The 19,681-nt window shown below is 41.8% G+C and overlaps 1 protein-coding gene across 4 annotated transcripts in view; it reads left to right on the top strand.

Annotated features, from left to right (window-relative positions):
* TTC7A (tetratricopeptide repeat domain 7A) overlaps positions 1-19,681 on the top strand; it is a gene marked incomplete at both ends in the record, with an annotated part of 170,005 nt that overhangs the window by 28,804 nt on the left and 121,520 nt on the right. For all 4 annotated transcript variants that reach the window (XM_080616900.1, XM_080616901.1, XM_080616899.1 and 1 more), the window contains 4 exons: positions 2,784-2,944; positions 3,374-3,437; positions 13,453-13,590; positions 14,012-14,095. In XM_080616900.1, coding sequence (XP_080473026.1) covers positions 2,784-2,944; positions 3,374-3,437; positions 13,453-13,590; positions 14,012-14,095 — 447 coding nt within the window. The remainder of the gene's footprint in view (positions 1-2,783; positions 2,945-3,373; positions 3,438-13,452; positions 13,591-14,011; positions 14,096-19,681) is intronic.

Here is a 19,681-nt window from a genome sequence, read left to right as displayed (position 1 = left end):
AGTACTTCTGACTCTTGCGAGAAGCAGTGTTAAGACTCAAGTGCTTTGGTGTTCTTTCCGTAAAACTCCCTTCAATACAGTACAAAGTGATTTTAATGTTTTGTTGATGTTGGCATTCTGCATTCTGTTATCCTGAGTGCCTTTGGTAAAGAAATAATGGGAAAAGCTATTTATGTGCCTGTTTGACTTGCCAGACATTTAACTGGTTCTTCCTTGTTTCCCCTTTAAGAGATCTTGTGCTGAAGTTACTCAGGAGGTGATGAGGTCAACAGCATGGAGAATAGGAGTCTTGAGAACATGAATGAAAATTTTTCAGCCCTAAAAGCACTGATATTGATTCAACTAAACTTGTTTTGTGCTTGGTTCAGCTTTGTTTTGTGTCATTCCTGGGAAGTTTGGCAAGGGAGGTGGGCATGGGTTTGCATAGCATTTTGGAGATTGCCATGTTCCAGTGGATGCACTGACTGTGTGCCTAACTTGCGTGTAAGTGCAGAGCTAAACTGAAGGTGTAAGCAGAAAGGATATCCTGGGTTCCTCAGACCTGTGTGTTTTGGAATTTCTGTTCTGGAAATGAAACTTGTTGCCTTGGGACAACGTTATATGCCTAATTCAGACTACAGATGTGTGTGGAAGTTTACGCAGGGAAGAGATGACTTAAATAGTAACACTCCAATGGTTGCATCCTTTTCCAGATTGAGATCAGGTTCAGGGGGTTTTTCTTGCTCGCCTGTTTTATCATTCTGCTGGAATGAGTCTAACCATCTGCTCTTCCTATACTATGGCAGAACGTGACACTCAAATACTCCTCTCCCTGTGCAACTGGGAAGAGCTTTGCAACACTCACAGGGGATTTATTCCTAAGGGAATATCTGAAGGTGCTCACCCAATAGGTTTTGCTGGGATTTCCATTTTACTGGAAGTAGCATTTTCATTTTCTTACTTGTTTTTAAAGAGCTGTCAAGAGGGCAAAGAGAGGAATGTGCTTAATTAAACAAGTTTTCCAAGCATGAAACACATGGTTTTGGTTTTTTTTTTTAATCTAATTTGTGGGATCACAGTGTTCTTCAAGCATAATGATGGTTTTTTTTAGCCAAAGGCAGTAATAACATAAATCAGAGTCTTGGCCTGTTCTGGTTTGTTTGGTTTTATTCAAAACAAGAGTGAAGCTAATTTACACAGCTACTGTACTGTGTGTTAAAATCAAAGACACTAAAAGTATTTAGTGCTTGCCTTTTGAAAGGTTCATCACAAACTGTACTCCTACTTCTGTGTGAACCAGTAGAGATCTTCCTGTTGCTGGCATATAATTTTTCCCTTCCCTTTAAGACTGTAGGAAAAAATATAGAAGAGTTGGCTCCTCAGGGTAAAACTGACTAAATAATTACACACTGAGATGATAAAATGGTACTGGCTAATGTTGTAAGGCCCTAGGCCATTTTGCTCATGGTTACTTGCTATAAAAAGCATAGAAAAGCCTCATTAGAAACAGGCGGCTTCCTCGAACTTGCTAGTAGGAGTGCATGGGAGGTCTTGGGGTTTCCAGGGACCTGTGTGTGGCAGTGTTTCTTTGAGGCACCATCGTACATACAGATCACTTTGCTATTTGCTAGGTACCTCTATGAAACTCGTTTTCTGGTGTTTTAAGAAACAGCACGTGCTACTGTGGTTGCAGTTTAGGCTAGTTCAGTGAATGTATGGTGAGTTAGATGAAAGTAAAGAGCCTTTCATCAAACTAAGTTATTTTTCTGAATCTAATAAGAGGAATTTTAACCTCAGTGTGATTTATTTGGTCCTATAGATGCCATACCTCAAGTGGAGTAATGATTCAGTTTATCAGTTGTACCTATCCTGGTATTTAAAAGAAAAATTACTCTTGGTGGCCTCATAACGTATCTCTAAATGTAAATTGCATATAAAACACATATGCAGTAGACAGAGAAGTTCCAAAATAGTATTTACAAGTACCAGGACAGATACTTCAGCCTGCCTCTGTTCTGTGCAGTATTTACCTTACAACTTAGAGTGCTGTGCTGCTTAGAATTCACACAGGATAGCATCCATTTTGATGTCTCTGTGCTTGTTTGCTTGTTCATCTACTTACAGTGCAAAAGAATTAGAGACTTGTTGGGTGGGGACAAGGACAAAATCCAAAGATAGTTTTGCCAGCTTTTGGGCCCAGCTTCCCAGCTCTGAACCAGAAGGCAAGTGTTTAAGGATCCTTGGCCACTTAATGGTCAGAAACGTGTATGTGATGTTGCTGTCTTGACATACAGCTCCTAACCCTCTTCTCTCCTCCCTTTGTTATCGCAAACAAAAGCGAGAAGCGGTACCAAGATGAAGCTATAGAAGGCTGCAGGAAGAGCGATATGGACAGATAAAGTGTTGTTATTTTAAACCTAATGCAAAAGTAGCCTCTTGGCTGAGACTTGCGTATAAAATCTGAGGCTGAGTGCCATCATACTGTAATATACTAGTATTTGTGGCAATCAGTTGTCTTCATTTACCGAAGGGTTTCTTGCTGTCTGGCCTGTTGGGTATTTTTTCCCTACAGCATTGCAACAAGACCATGTAGATGCAGAAGGCTGGCCCTTCCGTAGGAGAGAAGAAACTGCCACTGCTGTAGACGTTTTAGCAGCATTTTTAGCTACTCTGGCTTTCTGAAAAGTGGTAATGTTACGTTATTGGTACATCTCCTTCCCAAGGTATAACATGGGGAGTGATGAAACGTCTGTGTTGAAGACTTCATTGACGTGTCTTTTTCTCTACTGTTCACTGCTCTCTAGACTGCAGCCAAACAGCTAGCCCAAATACTTCTCCATTCGCTCAGTGAAGACTGTTACTGGAGCCCTTTATCTGATCCTCTTCCTGAGTTCATGAACAAGGAAGATCAGTCTTACGTTAGCAATCTTCTTTGTCGGAGGCCCGAGCTGTACATGGAAGAGAAGTAAGCATTCTGTTTTGTTTCTGTTTATTGGCAGGAGGAGGAAGGGTGTTTGGACACTCTTTGGTGCTGCTAATTATGTCACTGATTCATGTAGTAGTTTTGTGTGTTCTTTTTAACCTCCCATCAAAAGGCCTGCCGGAAAAATAAAACATTAAGCCTCGAGTACTCGATTTTTTTCACAAGAAGGAGGAAAGTCTAACCTAACAGCTGTCTTTGCTAAGAAAATGAAATAACCTATTTATGGGTTGGTATAGCTCATCTAGGATATATTGCAGAGCTTTTAATTGTGCGAACCTGCAAAAGAAGGTATTGCCTAGCAAATGAATTATGCATGAAATGTGTCAAGTTACTGCTGCTCTTGTGAAATGAGAAAGGAGGCTGACAGGATAACTCTTGACCTTCCTCAGAAAAATGTGTTCTGTCTTTCAGTGCGTACTGCCCTCAAGACAACGTAGAAGAGGCTCTTCTTCTCCTCTTAATCAGTGAATCCATGGTAAGCCAAAAATGAGTTTGTAATACCAAAAGCGCAAAGGACTATTTAGCGTTTCCGTGTCAAGGCTTCTGGTTGGTTTTGTTTACAGAATCTTCCCTAGATAAACAAGAAGCAAGGATTTGGCTGTTGAACAGGAAATGCTATTTATTCCTTTAGTGGCATCACTTTTATTAAATGGGACATTGGAGAAGGGTTTTGGGGAATTATAGAGAAGTAACTGGATTTACCATAGCTGCATGCAGGTTCTGACATCCAGATACATTGTCAGTAGCCAAGTGTTTCCATTCAAAACATCCATGTGGATTTATGGATCAAGCATGAGAGGAAGGGAGCCTTGCCTGAAGCCAGGAGTGATGGTGGGACCTGCTGTTCGGCATTTGCAGGATACAATATCCTGTTTGCATTCCTTAGTCTGCAGGGACAGTATTTTAGCTGTTTCAGTCCTGTGTGATCTTTGGCTGTTTCTGAAGTTGATGATACAGGAAGTTTTGTTCCATGTGGAAACATCCGTAATGAACTACAGTGAAATAATTAGATTTCTTCTATTTATAACCCCTATTAAAAATTCCTTCAAGAGAAAGGGAAAAAGGTGGAGGAAAAGCAACTGCATTTAAAACTGCATGGTAACCAATCATTTTCTTCTTCTGAAGAGATGCAAACATATAGAAAATGTGTAAGGAATGTTCTCTGAAAATGTATCAGGAAAGTTACTTTGCTTTAAATACTGGGTGATCACTTGTAGCTCAAAGTGAGATTTGAAAACCTTGGAGCATCAATGGCTGTCTTTGGAGCTGTGAAACAGCTTTCAGACAAGTTGAAAAGAGATACTGTGGAAACTTTGTTTTGGTTTCTTAATTTGCTTTCTTTGGTTCTTCTGGCTCAAGTCCTTTCACATTCCTGCAGACTTCTTCAGAACATGAAATCTGATAGCGTTCGCTTTCAGAACTTGAGGAAAAATTGAAGAGGGAGAACCACTCCGGAATATATTAAGTTGGCTTTAAAGTCAAGTACATCTGAGTGTTATTATACTTTGTGGGTTTTATTGCTTTCTAGATTAAGCCTCTACATTACATCTGCTTTGTGTTTTCAAGGGTTTTTCTGCAGTTAAAAGGGCTTTTTGTAGTTGGAAGTGAAGATTCCAGGAGCAAAGGCTTGTAGAACACCACATGCAGTTCTATTAAAATCAGAACTCGTGTCGGCTTGGCTTGTCAGGGCTGATCCAAGTGGAGGAGGATCAGGGGTCTGGAGCAGTGACAGTAACGGCCATTCCAGCCTATTCTGGGAATGGGCTTGCAGTCAGAAAGGCCTTGTGGGACCTTGGACTCCATAATCTTGTTCTGCTGAGGGGAATGAAAGTTTTATGCAGTAGCGTGTGAAATGATGAACTGGTCCTGTCACTAAGTTATGGGTGAAGCAGCGTAAAAATGCTGTTGATAGGAGCTGGACGGCTGTGCTGACTTCATGGTTAAATAAGTAAGCTTGTGTTTGCTTAAGTGCTGTTGTCTTTATATCCGGAGGTAGATGCAGAGTATTTTGATCTGCTGCATATAAAACACCTAATAATAAAAAATCCTGTAGTAGAACGCTGCGGGAACCATAGCTGTCTGTCTGATTTTTGGGAAATGGAACATCTGAGCGATAAATACAAGTGCATAAGAATACATCTGTATATAGAAATACACTTAGGAACCACAGTAACATCCTTCCTAAGTGAAGGAACAGAAGGAACAATCTGTAATCCATAAATATTTTCCCCCTAGTTTAACTGTTATGGTACTAAGAAAGGGAAAATGTCTTTAACTTATGACAAGACATCTTTTCCATAACAGCTTTGTTGTAAGCTAATGAGTTTTCTCATGTACAAGTTTGTTGCTTGTTTGAAGTGTTTTGTTTTGTTTTTCAGAACTTGCTGAAGCTTATGGAAAATGAGTTAGCAAGCAGCAGATTTCCAGTTGAGGTCTCCCTAATGATGTAATGTTAATGACTGAATAAAACATATTTTCCTTCCCGGAGAGAGTGTTAGGGGCAAACAGTAATGATATGTTGTTGTAGGCCAATAAGCAACATAGTTGGTGTTCCTGGATTTTGGCTGGATTAGGCATTCTTTCAGTATTTACAGTTATGAACTCCTTAAAATGAAACAAGTATAAATTCAGTTGGCTTGCTGGGAGCTCTCCAGCTTCTCTGACACTTTAATTGCTCTCTCAGAGTAAAACTCACTGGAAAGGTACTTTTCCTGTTGGGTTTTTAAGCAAACAAAAGAGCAACTGTGCCATTATAACTTTTTGCAGGATGCTAAAGCCACACAGCTGCTCCACATGCCTGTTCCTGACTTTTGCCATTCCAAAGTGGCCTCAAGGGGGGGCAAAACTGGGGAGGAGGAAGGACAGAAGAATCATCAGCACATGGAGGGGACACAGAGCAAAGACGTACTGGGGAGGAGCATAAATCATCAGAGAACCTCAAAGTAAATATGTGCTAAATGTTGATGAAAAGGAGACATGGTAGCTTTTTCAAGAAGTATACATCTATACGTGTGGAACACCTGGGTTTTTGTCCCACTCCTGAGTCAGACAGGGAGGGAGGAGATCAATGCTAGGTAGATTGCAGCTGAAATTCACTCTGTTTTTCTGCTTGTTTTGCCTTCCTAAGGTGAAGCGAACATCTGTGCAACTCCCCAGAAGATGTTACGGGGGTTACAAGAACTGTTCCTGTAAGGGGAAAATGGAGAAAAGAAATCAGCTTTAAGGCAGTGTTGTGAGCCAGGCCCTGCATTCCAAAACCCTTCTCTGGCCCTTAGTGGTGCTGTCTTCTGGCTTGTGATGCTGTCCCAGCTTTCTTCTTATCCCTTTACCGTGCTTTGGAAGGGAGCCTCTTTGTGTGTTCTGGTGGGATGAAGTGAGACTATCTTCTAAGTGCGTCATTAAGGTTTCCTTCAGTGGTTCCCTTGCTCTGCCTCTGACCCAAAGTATGTAAATTTTTTCAGGTGGCCAAATAACATGATTGCCTCTTTCATAGATTTGAAGGTACTTCAGTGGGTATATTAACACTTATAGTGAAAGCTTGGGGCCTGTTTCCTCCTGGCATTCTTGAGTGTTGCCTCCTGTATTCCTTCTGTGCCATTGAAAATGGGAACCTATTTTCATAAACGAAGGCATCTCAGTAAGCAATGAGAAGCATCCCAGTTGTTGAGTTTGGCAAGTGCCTCTCCTCTGTGCCAGCTGCTACTTAGTCACGGTGGTTGGCTGTGGAGTTTTCAAGAAGGAATCTAGTGAAACAAATCAGGCAGCCTAAAGATTACCACACTCAGGGCTGTTTGTGGCCTCTTGGCTAAATTCTCATTCCTTATGCATAGCCTGAGTTACGGTATGGATGGGCTGTGTTTGTGAGAGGGCGAAGATGCTCTCCTTCAGACCAAGGAGAAGGCCAGCTAGTGACAGCCTTTACAAGCTCAGGCTGTAGTAGAATGATGCATTCTTATCACATGATGGAAAAATGGACTGACCTATTTTTAAACCACTGGTCCTCTTACTGCATTTAACCCATCCAAACCAGTGGCACTGTGTGCGTGGAGAACTGAGGGCATACAGTGACTTGCTGCAGTGTGATTTCTCTGCATCATGTTGCCTGTGGGAACGGCGCTGGTTCCACCATCAGGGATTCTGCTGCTTTGTGGTGCAGGGTGTAGGCAGGGGAGGTTTGGCAGGGCTAACCCTTAGCTGCAGTTTTGTTTTTAATAACCATGCTCAGGAGTATTCTGAGTCAACTGCACTGCCCCTTAAAGCTGGACAGAAGTCTCTCAGAGCCAGGGGTGGAACTGAGAATTTCTATTACTTTTTCTGTTTACTTTTGAGGTTTGTTGGGGGTTGTTTTTGTGTGTGTTTTGGGTTTTGTTTTTTCTTATTTGTTTTTTTTAAAAGAAGTTCTTCTTTAAACATCTTCCCTTCTGGAGTCTGAGGTCCAGTGTCCAATCTAAAGTCCCTTTGTTCAGCCCTGGTCCTTACAACTAGGGGCTCTGGCTGATGTGTCGCAGCAAACAAACCAGGTAACAGGTGTGTGTGTATATATATACATATATATATATAATTATTGTTTTTTTGGCTCTGTGTTCACTTCAGTCATACTGAAAATGAAGCTCCTTGTATCCAAAACTAATAAATTCTGTGCCTGTGTAGAAAAAAAAAAAAAAAGCTTAGAAATGTCATCCCCATCTTATCTCTGATTTGAATCCCTAAAGGCGATTTGACCTTGGAGAGCCTGAGAGCACAGAACAGATGGTGAGAGGGGAAGAAAGATACTGGGACTTGTCCTGTTCTTTTTACTGGTGAGAGCAAACTCATGGCTGCAAGCATGCCTTCAACAGAGTAAGGTTAAACCCATGTGTTTTTAAGCACAGACATAATTATAACCTCATAGCTCTACACTTCCTATGTATAAAATAATGCTGTCGAACAAATAGGTTGGCAAAGGGGAAGAACCTTTTATTTCTTATTTAGGGTTTTTTTCTTAACGACACCAAGCCCAGTGATGATACAGCAGCTGGACAATCATCATGAGTATTTCCTTGAAGTCTCTTAGACCATGGCACCTGGGGATAGGATTGCCTGGTCTGTTGGTTTCTGCCAAATCACAGTCATGCACTTACGGTAGCAAGTTCGCCTGTCTCTTTAACTGGCCTGCAAGGCAAAGCTATGTGTTTGGGATCTGCAGAAATGGATGGCAGGATGTTTCTAGCGGGAAATGCATCACCTCTGTTAATTGTCTCTTGACTATATAATTCTAATGTGAGTTGCTGGAGACAGGGTAGAGAGAGCTTTTGCAGTACGGCTTCGCAGTAGCACGTCTTGTTTCAAACTTGCAAGGAGGATGCAAATTCTTGGAAGATAGCTCTCTAAATGCAGATTGCTGGCAGCAAACATATGACTTCGTTACCCCAGAGAGTATCAACAAATGAACGTCTTAACTTTCTGTCTCTGTCTTCCTTTTGTGTAGGGTTGTTGGGCTCTTTTAGCTGGGGTGGAGGAGTATGTCTTTCTTTCAGTGATGTTTCCAGAATTAGTTCAGCTACAGTACAAGATGTTAAAATATACCTGGTGAGAGATAAGATATATCTGTACCGTCATATTTGATAATCAGTGACAATGGGCAAGTTTGCTGAGACATCTGAATGGGGTACCAGTAACTTGTGATCTCTTCCTTACTGTAAATGAGAAGGATGCCACACAGTTCACAAGGCAGTAAGTCTTCATTAGCTGTGGTTCTGGTCCTGAGAAAGCAAGTTGTAGTATCTCTGTAAGAGGGGTTTTGTGAGTGGCTGGAGTATGGTATTTCCTCTTTGTTCCACCTGCTTCCCATTTTCACACCAGCTTTGCAGTCAACCCTGAATATGTTAGGGAGGGGAACCTTCAAGTGCTGTGTAGAGACCATCAATAACTTAGGTGCTAAGTCTGTAGCCTCTTCAATGTGAATGGGTCCTTGCCATTACAAAGAATTCATTCATTTTGTTGGCAGTAGAGGCAAACCAACCAAAATAGAGACCCAAAGGATAGAGGCTAAATATTTCCCAGCTCTTAGCAGTATAGGCATCAATTGCATGGTTTCAAAGGCTTGTTGTCAATCTATCACACGTGGCATTTGTTTTTCTCTGTTAATGCTAGTATTGAATCACACCAATTACATTATTACAGTACACTGTGTAAAACATGCTGCCGTTCTGTATAGATGGGTTGCAGTGGATCTGGCAATTATGTCTATTATGAAAAGACACAAGTTGAACATTAGAATACCCATGAATTAGGGGGCAGGCAGCAGGCACTCGTTAAAGATTTTAATTGCTTTCTTTTTCTTCTTTGGGAAAAAAGCAGGGGGAGACATGTTTCAAAGTGAGCAATTAAAGGATACTTCATAGCTAATTGCTGAGAGAAGGGGACTGCTACATGGAATATGCTTTATTGTAATTCATACGATTGCTTGACGTTTTATTAAGAAGCACATCTTTGTACAGTGGTAAGATTCAATTTTCTGCAGTGTAACTGCATGTGTAATAACTGCTGAAGTAATGGCTGTTGGGATTTGTTGTGGCTCTTCTTCTTTCTACATGAAATAAACATGTCATAAATAAGCTGCAGTTACCAGAGTCATTGATGTAGAGCAAATCCTCCATGGATAGATGGCTTATCTAGTTTGCAGGTAAGTGTGTTGTATATGCGGATAGGAAGGCACAAGCTGTCTGTAGCTCAGCAGGGCGGTTAGTTAAATTGCACATCTCCAGAAAGGCAGATCTCTTCCCTGCTGTCATAGCCAGCATGGGTTTGAAAGTCCCGCACTGTTGTATTGCTGTGATTTGGAGCCAGACCTAAAAAGCCCTGCTGAACCCCAGCTGTTCTGAGTCCGCTCAGGCTGAACGTCTGCATTGAGCTTTAGGCATGATGCAGAAACATTACAGTAGATGAGTGCTGGGTCAGCTTGGGGGTACCAGCCTGTGCTGGAGCCTTTTGGGTGCATGTGGCCTGCAGTCGGGCTGTGTCCCTGGGCTGTGGAAAGGGAGGGCTGAAGACGCTTGCTGTGTGCTGCTCAGTCAGGGCTGACTGCAGGATGCGTTTTCCCTCCCCAGATAGGATTGGTCATGTCTGAGCCCCTTGCATACATAGCTAATTGTGACTAATGCATCACAAAATATGATAATACATCTGTGGGTTGCTCCATTATCTAGGAGTACCTTAAGTAAAAGGGCGCTGACTGTATGATTTTGCGCTGTATAATGCAAGTTATGCTAACTCTGGTTGGTAGCATTAGTGGCCGCGCAACAGCCTTGAACGGGTTCTCTTCATGGTGTGACTCACCATCTCTCTCCATGTTGCTTGTGTGCTGTGAGGCATGTCTGTGTGACAATGGGAACAGCTTAAAGGGAAGAAGTTTAAAGGGGATGTTGAAAATGTGTTTGCAGCTATGTTTTACTGCTGCTTACAGCAGAGAAAGAGGAGGTGATGTGGTAGAATAGTTTGGAATTGCTGCTTATTTATTGATATGCTGTTTGGAAATCAGTGTTCTACAAATAACCCTTTTTCCGTATGTGTTCAGGAAGATTAGTGGTCTGAAACAACAGAAACACAGGTATTGAAAAAATGTTGGTGTAAATGGCTTAGAATTTATACGGTCTCAAATGCAACATGAAGTATCTCTCTCCAAGTTTCAGTGAGTAAAATTTTGCCATCCAACAGAATTGGTGTATACCATATTTCAGGAACTCAGCTACTTTACACTGGTACTTACTCATGACTGTCAGGATTTCTCACTGCCAAACTGAAGTTTACAAGAACATAAACTAAGGCAAAGACAAACAAGTTGCCTAATGGTGATCTGGGTCCCTTCCTTCTGGGAGAGGCAGGCTACAGAAACATGCCGGTTTCCGTAAGTGGGTTTCAAGAAAAAGTGATTCACATTCCCTTCCCTGCCCTCCTGTCTGTAACTGCAGTAGCCTTGGGATGATGACTCATGTTATTGTGTTAGGCGCACTCCACGTTCTTGCTGTTGTTCAGTCAGTTTGTTATGACCTTTTGGTTTTGCTGGTTGGTTTTGGTTTTGTTTTGTGGTTTGCTGGTTTGTTTTTATTTATGTCATATATGTATCTGTGATTAGGTGGGAACTTCCTGAATTATTTTATCGAGAGCAGCTGGAATTAGCAGTTGGAAATGGGTTCAGCATTAAAATTGTTGGGGTAGAAGTGATGATGAGTTTGTTCAGTGGTGACTTTTATGCATGCAAGTATAGAGAGTGATAGATTGCAGGAGACCTTCTGTGGCTTTCAGATTTGAAAGCTTGAACAAAATAAGCAGGTTTATGGCCTTCTTGGAAAGAATATTACTCATACCTATGCATATGTTGTTTTTAACTGCTGTCTGCTTGGGTAAAGTACAATATGTACAATATGTTCAATATGACTGCAATTTTAGAATGTTGCATCCTTGCAATATGTCTCATTCCTGCTTATTGTAGAATCTGGGCATGTCCTTCCCTCTAGTACCACTCTCTGTTGGCAGACATTAATGGGCCAGAACTCACCAGTTCTGCTTAGTTTTCTATCTGTGCTATTGCACCGATTTAGAAATCATAGCTTGGTAATAGATGGATACCCAAGAAAGCATCAGGCTATAGCTAACTCTAATGGGAGGTTGATGGTGAGATTACAGAGCATGCGGGTGCTATCTCAGTAGCTATTTTCTACAAACAATTGTCATAACAATGTAACCGGTGCAGAAAATACTGCTAATGCTGTTGTGTATCCGTAGGAGGATTCACTCGCAGTAAGAATCGTTCTATATATGTGTTGCTTTAAGTCTCCGAAGTAGCAATCTCAGAACCATTCTGGATATGCCTGTAATGCCTGTTTGGTTTTTTTTCTCTTTTTAAAGTAGCAGTTTTAGGTTAAATCCAAACAGAGCTTAAATATCTATTTAATTATTTTATTCTTATTTATTCCGCTAGGAAAGGTAGACAAGCTATCCTTCTGTATTCTGGTTCCACGATTTGCTCTGTCAAGTTTGTTTCATCCTCTCATGCAACCTGTTGTTCTGAGCTGTTTTTAAAAGTCACAAATTAGGTCTTTTGCAGTAACATGAAGAAGAAAAATACTTTCGTGGCTATAAGAGTTGGTGTAAGTTTATTTGTGCAAGCACTAAGCTGAGTCTGACCTATCAGTTTGCCTTTAACTGCAGTCCCCGTTTAGCTCTTGGTTGTGATTATGTTAGTTGTCAGTAATTGTGTTTGCTGTCTCGGCTGGAGGCTGTGATGAAGAGTGCTTGGAACTGGGGCATTACACAGATAATATCATGATGAAACAGCTGCAGCTTAATCATAATGAAATATGTGTGGGCTGTAAGGGCTCCATATTCTGGAAATTTTTATTACGCTTAATTCCCATGTTTAACCTTTTTAGGGAAAAAATCTCCCTGCAATTAGGAAGAAATCGATGCAAGATTACAGTAATAAATGCTATAAAAGAAATCTCATAACCTTCCTCTTTCAGGGAGGAACGTTTTGTTTGTCTTTGCCCCAGGTGAAACTGCTGGCAATCTGCTTTAATTTTTCTGATCTTTTAGATGTCTAGACCTGAATGTCTGACATTGGCACCCCTTTCAGCTGGGGAGCCCAGGGTAGTGTGGCTGTGCTGTCAGTTCATGCCAGTGCTCATTGGCATCCGTGTCTGCCTCCCTCAGATGTTAGGCTGTTGGGGTGAAGTCGCCTTCACTGGGAAATCAGAGGGACTTTTCCATTTACTCTGGAACTGAGATCTGCCTCTTTGTGGTCAGGAAACAGAGGCTGGGATCTTGAGGCAAACCTGGGTCTGTGTTATTTTGGGACATCTGTGCTAGACTGTCAAAAGTAATGTTTCTTTTTGATCTAGGCTGAGCAATGCACTGATAGATTATGCAAAATTAACACTTATAAGATTATTAGGTTTTAATTATTTGGTATTGTGTTGCCCAGACCTCTAATTACGTTATACTGATGACAGGCAAATCTGATTACTAAGGCAACCTGGTCAAATTAAAAACCAAAATGTGAGTAGCAAAAAAGAAGAAAAATATGTGGTGATGAGAAGAAATCAAGTGCAGACGCGGAAGGTAAGATGTCAACTATGGAAGCAGTTATCACAGTTGCAGGCAATTGAAGTAATAAGGAATATGGTTTAAGTATGGCCTTGAATTTCCAATTATTGAGGAAATGGGATCTGGTAGTTCTGTTTCTTAGTGCTTCAATTCTGTGAAACAAATACAGATGAAGTTTTCCTAGCAGTTCCTCTCTCTAGGTACAGCTATCTTTTTGAGTCTGCTTCACATGGATGAAAAGTAGTGTTATGGAAACATCTTCCTTACATTGGGATGAGTTAAAAAAAGCCATAAGTCTCAAGAGGGTTTTAAACAAAATGCTATGGATAGTGGGTGGAACTTCAATGGAGGAGTCAGTTCTCTCTTGCTCTTTTCGGGTCTGATGCTTCATTTGTGTCTGTGCCCAGGCAAACCGGGATGCGGTCATCAGCCGAGCCCCAGACCAGAAGGATGACCGTGCTGTCAGCCTCCAGGATGCTTCTGCAGTCTACGACCTCCTCAGCATCACACTGGGCAGAAGAGGGCAGTATGTCATGCTTTCCGAGGTACTTTCTCCTGGCTTGTGCTGAACTTCCTTTTGGAATGTGCAAGCAAAACCCCTCTTCACAGTAACTTGTCGGGGAAGGTGAAAATGAAGCTCACTAATTGGCAATTAGTAGAAATAGCTACAGATCTATGGCAGCACAGGCCAGAAATGTACACAGATCTGTTTGAAGCATTAAAATAACTTATATGTAGGCTCTTGAACGAAGTGCTGGTGTATATTAGCTAGCCCCCTTCACTGAGAAGAGGAAAATGTCGTAAGAATAAATAAAACACACATGGGCCACAACAGGTTGTTTCCCTCGACTTAGATAGTGAGCCAAGCAGCAGTTTTGACAAAAGATATATATATAGATATACACACATATATATGTATTGTTTTTTTAAAAAAGTCTGATATTTCTCCCAACATTCATTTCCTAGTGCTTGGAGAGAGCCATGAAATTTGCATTTGATGAATTTCACCTCTGGTACCAGCTTGCCCTGTCCATGGTGGCTTGTGGAAAGGTAAGGTTCAACCCAGAGGACTTAGAGCATGTTTTCTTGTGGCAGTTTGTATCTAGCTTATTTGTTTGAATGTGGGAGTGGGTGCTGTCAGCTACATGGAAGGACAGTTTTCTCCTTTTAGACTCCAGTTGCACTTTGTGATCAGGTGTATGCATTGAGGGGATTGAGTACTGTTCTTTTCATGTAGGGTTTGCTTCGCATTATCAAGGAGAAAACTGATTTTGTGTATAGCTGTGGATTGAAAAGCATTATGCTGCTGTCAATTTTCTGCAGGTTCAACATAGATGTGCTTAGTATAACAAAGATACTCATGACTAAAACTGTCATCAGCTCACTGTGTCTTTGGGCAGCTGACTTAACCTCTTTTTAAGCTGTGGTTTCTCAATCTGATCGAGGAAATGCTAACACTTTCTCATAGAGAACTTGCAAGGATTAATGTTTTTGAAGTACTGGGTGCAAAAAACACTGTAGAGAAAGAAATGATCTTAGAATCATAGAATAGTTAGGGTTGGAAAGGACCTTAAGATCATCTAGTTCCAAACGCATGGGCCATGGGCAGAGACACCTCACACTAAACCATGTCACCAAAGGCCTCATCCAACCTGTCCTTGATCACCACCAGGGACAGAGCATTCACAACTTCCTTGGGCAACCCATTCCAGTGCCTCACCACCCTAACAGTAAAGAATTTCTTCCTTATATCCAATTTAAACTTCCCCTGTTCAAGTTTTAACCCGTTACCCCTTGTCCTATCACTACAGTCCCTAATGAAGAGTCCATCCCCAGCATCCTTATAGGCCCCCTTCAGATACTGTCTGAATGTTTTCATGGACATTGTTTTAGTGCAAGTTTGGCGTTGTGGGGGTTTTTTGTTGGTTTTTTTGTTTTGTTTTACATAAGTGTATATTTGTCAAAGTTATCAGTTAAGCACTGAGATGGCTGAAGTCTGGTTGAGGACATTAGGCAGAAGCAGCAGGAACTCCCCTTTATTATTAGTCTTAAAAGAGTGGACTTGCTGTAGGAAACATGGATGGTACAAAATTTAGCCTTTCATTCTGGGGATCTCCATCTTCACTTGTAGGAGGTGTAAGCAAATTAACGCTGTGTGGTAGCGGACCACTTAATACAGTCCTATATCCCATGCCCATGGAGTGAAGTGGAATCTATCTGGGCCTGGGCAGAGAACAGCAACTAGCAGTCATATGCCGAATGATAACTACTACTGGCTTTTTATGGCTATAAGCTGAGCTGGAAAGAATGGGTTTGGTGTGGAAATGGGAAATTAATCTACTGTGTCATGCTTTTGCAAAGAAGTTGTCATATTGTGAGATATGAGTTACAGCAAAGCCCAGAAGATGTCTGAAGGGATTCCTTCACTTCTGTGAGAATAGACGAAGCCTTATCTTGGAAGACTGTTATGCATTATACTTCAATAAAACGGTAGAACAACAAGAGAAAGTCTGATAAAGAGCATTAAAGACAACTAAAAGTATAGTAAGCAGGACTGTGGAAAGAGTGATAGAATTGACTTTTTTTTGTCTTAAAAACGAGAAAAAAGTCCAAGAGAGAAACAAGTCTTCAATAACTCTTTGAGTCAGGGCTTAATCTTGTCTTATGGTAGGTAGAAGAAGATGTACAGCTTCCAGTTACAGCAATGCAAGTTCATGTTTCTCTATTAAGAGGCAAAAAAAATAAGCATAATGGTATCTGGACATGTTATAATGAAAAGGAGACATCAAAACTTCAACAAAGCATATTAGATCAGCAGGGAGCTGAAGGGAAATGTTTAATGAGAAGGAGGTTCACAAATTCCTATAGGAGTTCAGTACAAGCATTTCAGAATCCAATTCCAAGTGTGAAAATGATGGCTAGACTCAATCATGTATAGAGAAACCTGAAGCTGCGGATGGAATACTTAAACAATGATCTTGGTCCCATGGTGTTAATACTGTGTGCTGGCCTATGTCAGGTGCAGGGTTTACAAGCCAGCTCCCCTTGGCATTCAGCTGGAGTTAACACATGTGTGCCCTCTGTTCCTTTGCAAATCCTCCAGATACCTGATCTCTTTAATACTGAGAACAACAATGACTGGATAGATAGGCTATGATGGAAAGGTGCAGTATCTTCCCATAAACACAGGATTTGTCTGGGAGCTTTATTGGTTTTACAGGTTGTGTAACCTGCTTCCCAACAGTATTCAATGTGGTAGCTCTACTGATCTGCTGGAGAGCAAATCTGGATTTCAACTGCTGATGGTTGAGAGAGTGTGTGTATCCAGAGAGTAATTGTGGTTTGATCTTAGGTTAGTATGGAGGAGAGAAATAAGGCCTGTTATCCAGCATATAACAATTTGCATGAGAGCTGTCCTCACATGTTTGCAGACTTGTTCACCTTCCTGAGAAGTTACTGAATATTTGATGCTTAAGAGAGGATAAAATAACAGCAACACAAGTATCTGTATCTCTCTAACTGTCCTATCCTTTCAGATTTTCACGTATGCCATGTCTTTCTGCCTGTATTATAAATATTTACAAGGTAAAATGGCCTGATCTTGCCTACTGATGCAAAAGCTCTAAATGTTCTGAGCCCTATATGGGGCAGAGGGAATTCCCTTACCCAACAAGCCCATCTGTGCAGTATTTCACTTCTAATCCCAAAGTATTCCCTTAGGATTCCTGTCGTATACTCTGCAATGCGTCATCTTGCTAATGGGAGATGTGGCATACATTTTTATACTGCTTCACAGCTTGATGGCAGGACAGAGTTCATTTAAAAGTAAATGTTCCAGTGTAGCAGAAGGAACTGATGAGAAAACAGTGTGGTTTGTCTCAGCTGCAGAATGCAGAGTACACTTGAGGTTTTATAGGTAAAAGATCTGTTTTCACCTGTCTTGGTCACAGCCAATTCCTGATCTCATTTCTTGGTAATGAAATCTCACATCCTGCAGCGTTACTTGTTCTGCAGTACAGCAAATCATGCTTGTAAATCTTGTGTATGACAGGAACAGTTTTATCAACCTGCAAATGCTGGAAACTCTGGTCTATTTTTTAACACATTTTTGGGTTTGCAGGCTCTGACCTTACAAGCGCTGTAAAATCCTTGCTTTCTATTCTACACTGTGTTTGACTAGTGTTACTTTTATTTTGTGTGTTCATCTTCTTCAGGTTAAGTCAATCAAGTTGCATTTCAAATTGTTTTCTTCTTCTGCCAGCCAGAAAGTTGCCTAATGGTGACTGCCACGTTTCACAAGTGGTCAATCTGAATGTCAACCCAGCCACCTAGGCTCATTACTGTCTACAGGCTTGAGTTTACGTGCTATTCTAAAAGACATGTGTGCTAACAAAACCAGGGACATCACTTCAGTAGGTTCTTACAGAGCAAGTGAGGCCTTAGGGCTTCATAAAACAGTGAATGAAAAAGCTCAGAGAAGCATAACGTTCCTCTCTGTCTTCTATCCACTTAAGCAGTGGAAATAATGGTGTGACAGCAACTTCACTTTGCTGTGCTTCTGAACAGGTTGCATAATGAAAAAGGTGGTGTAGTCCGGTTGTTCTTTAACCGATTCCTGAGGATGCATTTATAGTGAGCTGTGTATTTCATGAACAGAAGAAGCATGTTTATATTAATGGTTAAAATCCACCATAAAATTCAAAGGGCTTTTGCAGAAAATTTTAAGTGAAATGGTGGGAAAGCCTAGACAATGGCAAGGACATAATGAGAGATGCCTTGTGTCACCAAATGCAGTTCTGGATACTCAAGAGAAAGGTTTAAATCGGCCTAACACAGCACCCCTATTCTGAACTGGTGCTGCAAAACTGAATGCTGAACTCTTCACAGCTGCTTTAAATTGCTTCTGCTGGTAATAACCTTTGCGATGTGTTAGTACAACAGCCAGAGGCTGAGTGGGCATAGCAGCTCCCTGGCTCTGCTGCCATGCATAGACAAGCTGGAATGAATGGCGAGTGGTGTGATAGCCGGATGCCATCTGGCAGAGTCCTCGGGCAGTGAGATGAGCCACCGTCGTGCTGCCGCAGTAAAACCAGTGCAGGAGGCTGCATCTGCTTGTCTCAAGAGTTTGAAAAAGTGACCTGTATTCAGCAGAACGGGGAAAGGGAGGCACAAACCCTTACTGACAGAGTAGAGAAGACTTTGTAGTCCTGGCAGTGGTGAAGACAGACATGGTTGTTTCGGGGCAGACTTGTTCTCTTCTGCTGCTTTAGCTACAGAGCTGTCACTGGGGGTTGTGGAGGTTGCCAGGATTCTGCAGACTAGGCTAGCAATACTGATGTGTCTGAAGTTGGAGGCAAAACTGTCATAGTGTCTAGATGATGTATTACAAGCACAAGGGGTGTGAAATAGGGTCCCTGTGCACTTGCAAGCATTTCGCTGGCCTCAGACCAGTTGGATCAGTTAACATGTTCCCTTGTTCAAATTTCTGTCCCTTTCTCCACCTAACAGCCTGACACGGGACCCAGCCTGGGTGTCCCAAAGTGTCACTGGAGCCCTCTTGGAGCAGAGGCTTAGAAGTGCATTATGAGATCAGGCTCTAGCTTAAACTGACAGTACTTGAGAAAGTCTTCTAGAACTACAGTGTGTCTTTTTTTACCAATCATACTGCTCAAGGGGAAAGTGAGACAGTATGTGCCTTGAACATGAGGCAACATTGATGCCTCTCTACCTACCTACCAACCAAGGAGACAAGACCTGTACTTAGTGACAGTAATGTGCCATTTTTGTAAAGGTGATGAGGGAGAAATTCTCCAAGGATATCTGAGAAATTATTCTGTGAACACTGAGTCTACTTAGTCTGGAAGTGCTGGATACCTTAATTGAGCCATTCAACTTGCAGCAGTCTTATACTGATCCATCATGTCCAGTGGATGTTTATTGTTAGTCTATGCAGTGCATAAACCCATTTTCATGCTCATATTTAGTGTTTCTGTTCACCCCCTAGAAACCCACAACACAACTTGGTCAGTGAATTAAAAGCTTTAGGATGTATACTTCTTGAGAGGAAGGAGAGGGAGAGATACAGTAAAAGGGAGATCACTCCAGACTGAGGGAAGTCTGGAGCATCTGCTAGGAGAGGATAATGTGCTGTTACCCCTCACCCTGTGTACTCATTTAGGGGATGAAGTGCAGCAAAAAGTGCATGAAGGAAGAGCTCAGGGGCAAGTCAAGGGGCCGGAGTCAAGGGCTGTGCTCAGCAGGCCTTGTGCTGGGATTGCTGATGGTGGTTAAGTGTTCTGAGGTGCCTGGAATGCAGATGTCCAGCCCCTCCCAGCCCGTGTTGACAGAACACCATCAGTCCAGTGCTTCCCCTTAGGACATTAATTGCTTCATTTTAGGAACAACTGCATTGTTGCTGATCCTCCTCCCCCTGCTAGCCCATACTGAGGACACCACAGGGATAGTGGTCAACATTAGCAGTATCAACATTACCAGTATCATTAGGGTTGGCAGTAGGGGCATTTAAGCTCCAAGCGTGGTACCTCGCAAACCGAGGCAGTTAAAGCTGTTTTCAGCTACACAAAATGGTCTTCTCTGCACTCACCCCTTAAGTTCATCTTTAAGGCAAAGAGAAAG

The sequence above is a fragment of the Psittacula echo genome (genome assembly GCF_963264785.1).
Source record: "Psittacula echo genome assembly, chromosome: 4".
NCBI lineage: Eukaryota > Metazoa > Chordata > Aves > Psittaciformes > Psittacidae > Psittacula > Psittacula echo.
The sequence above is the reverse complement of the archived record's forward strand: the minus strand, read 5'-3'. Positions and strand labels throughout refer to the sequence as shown.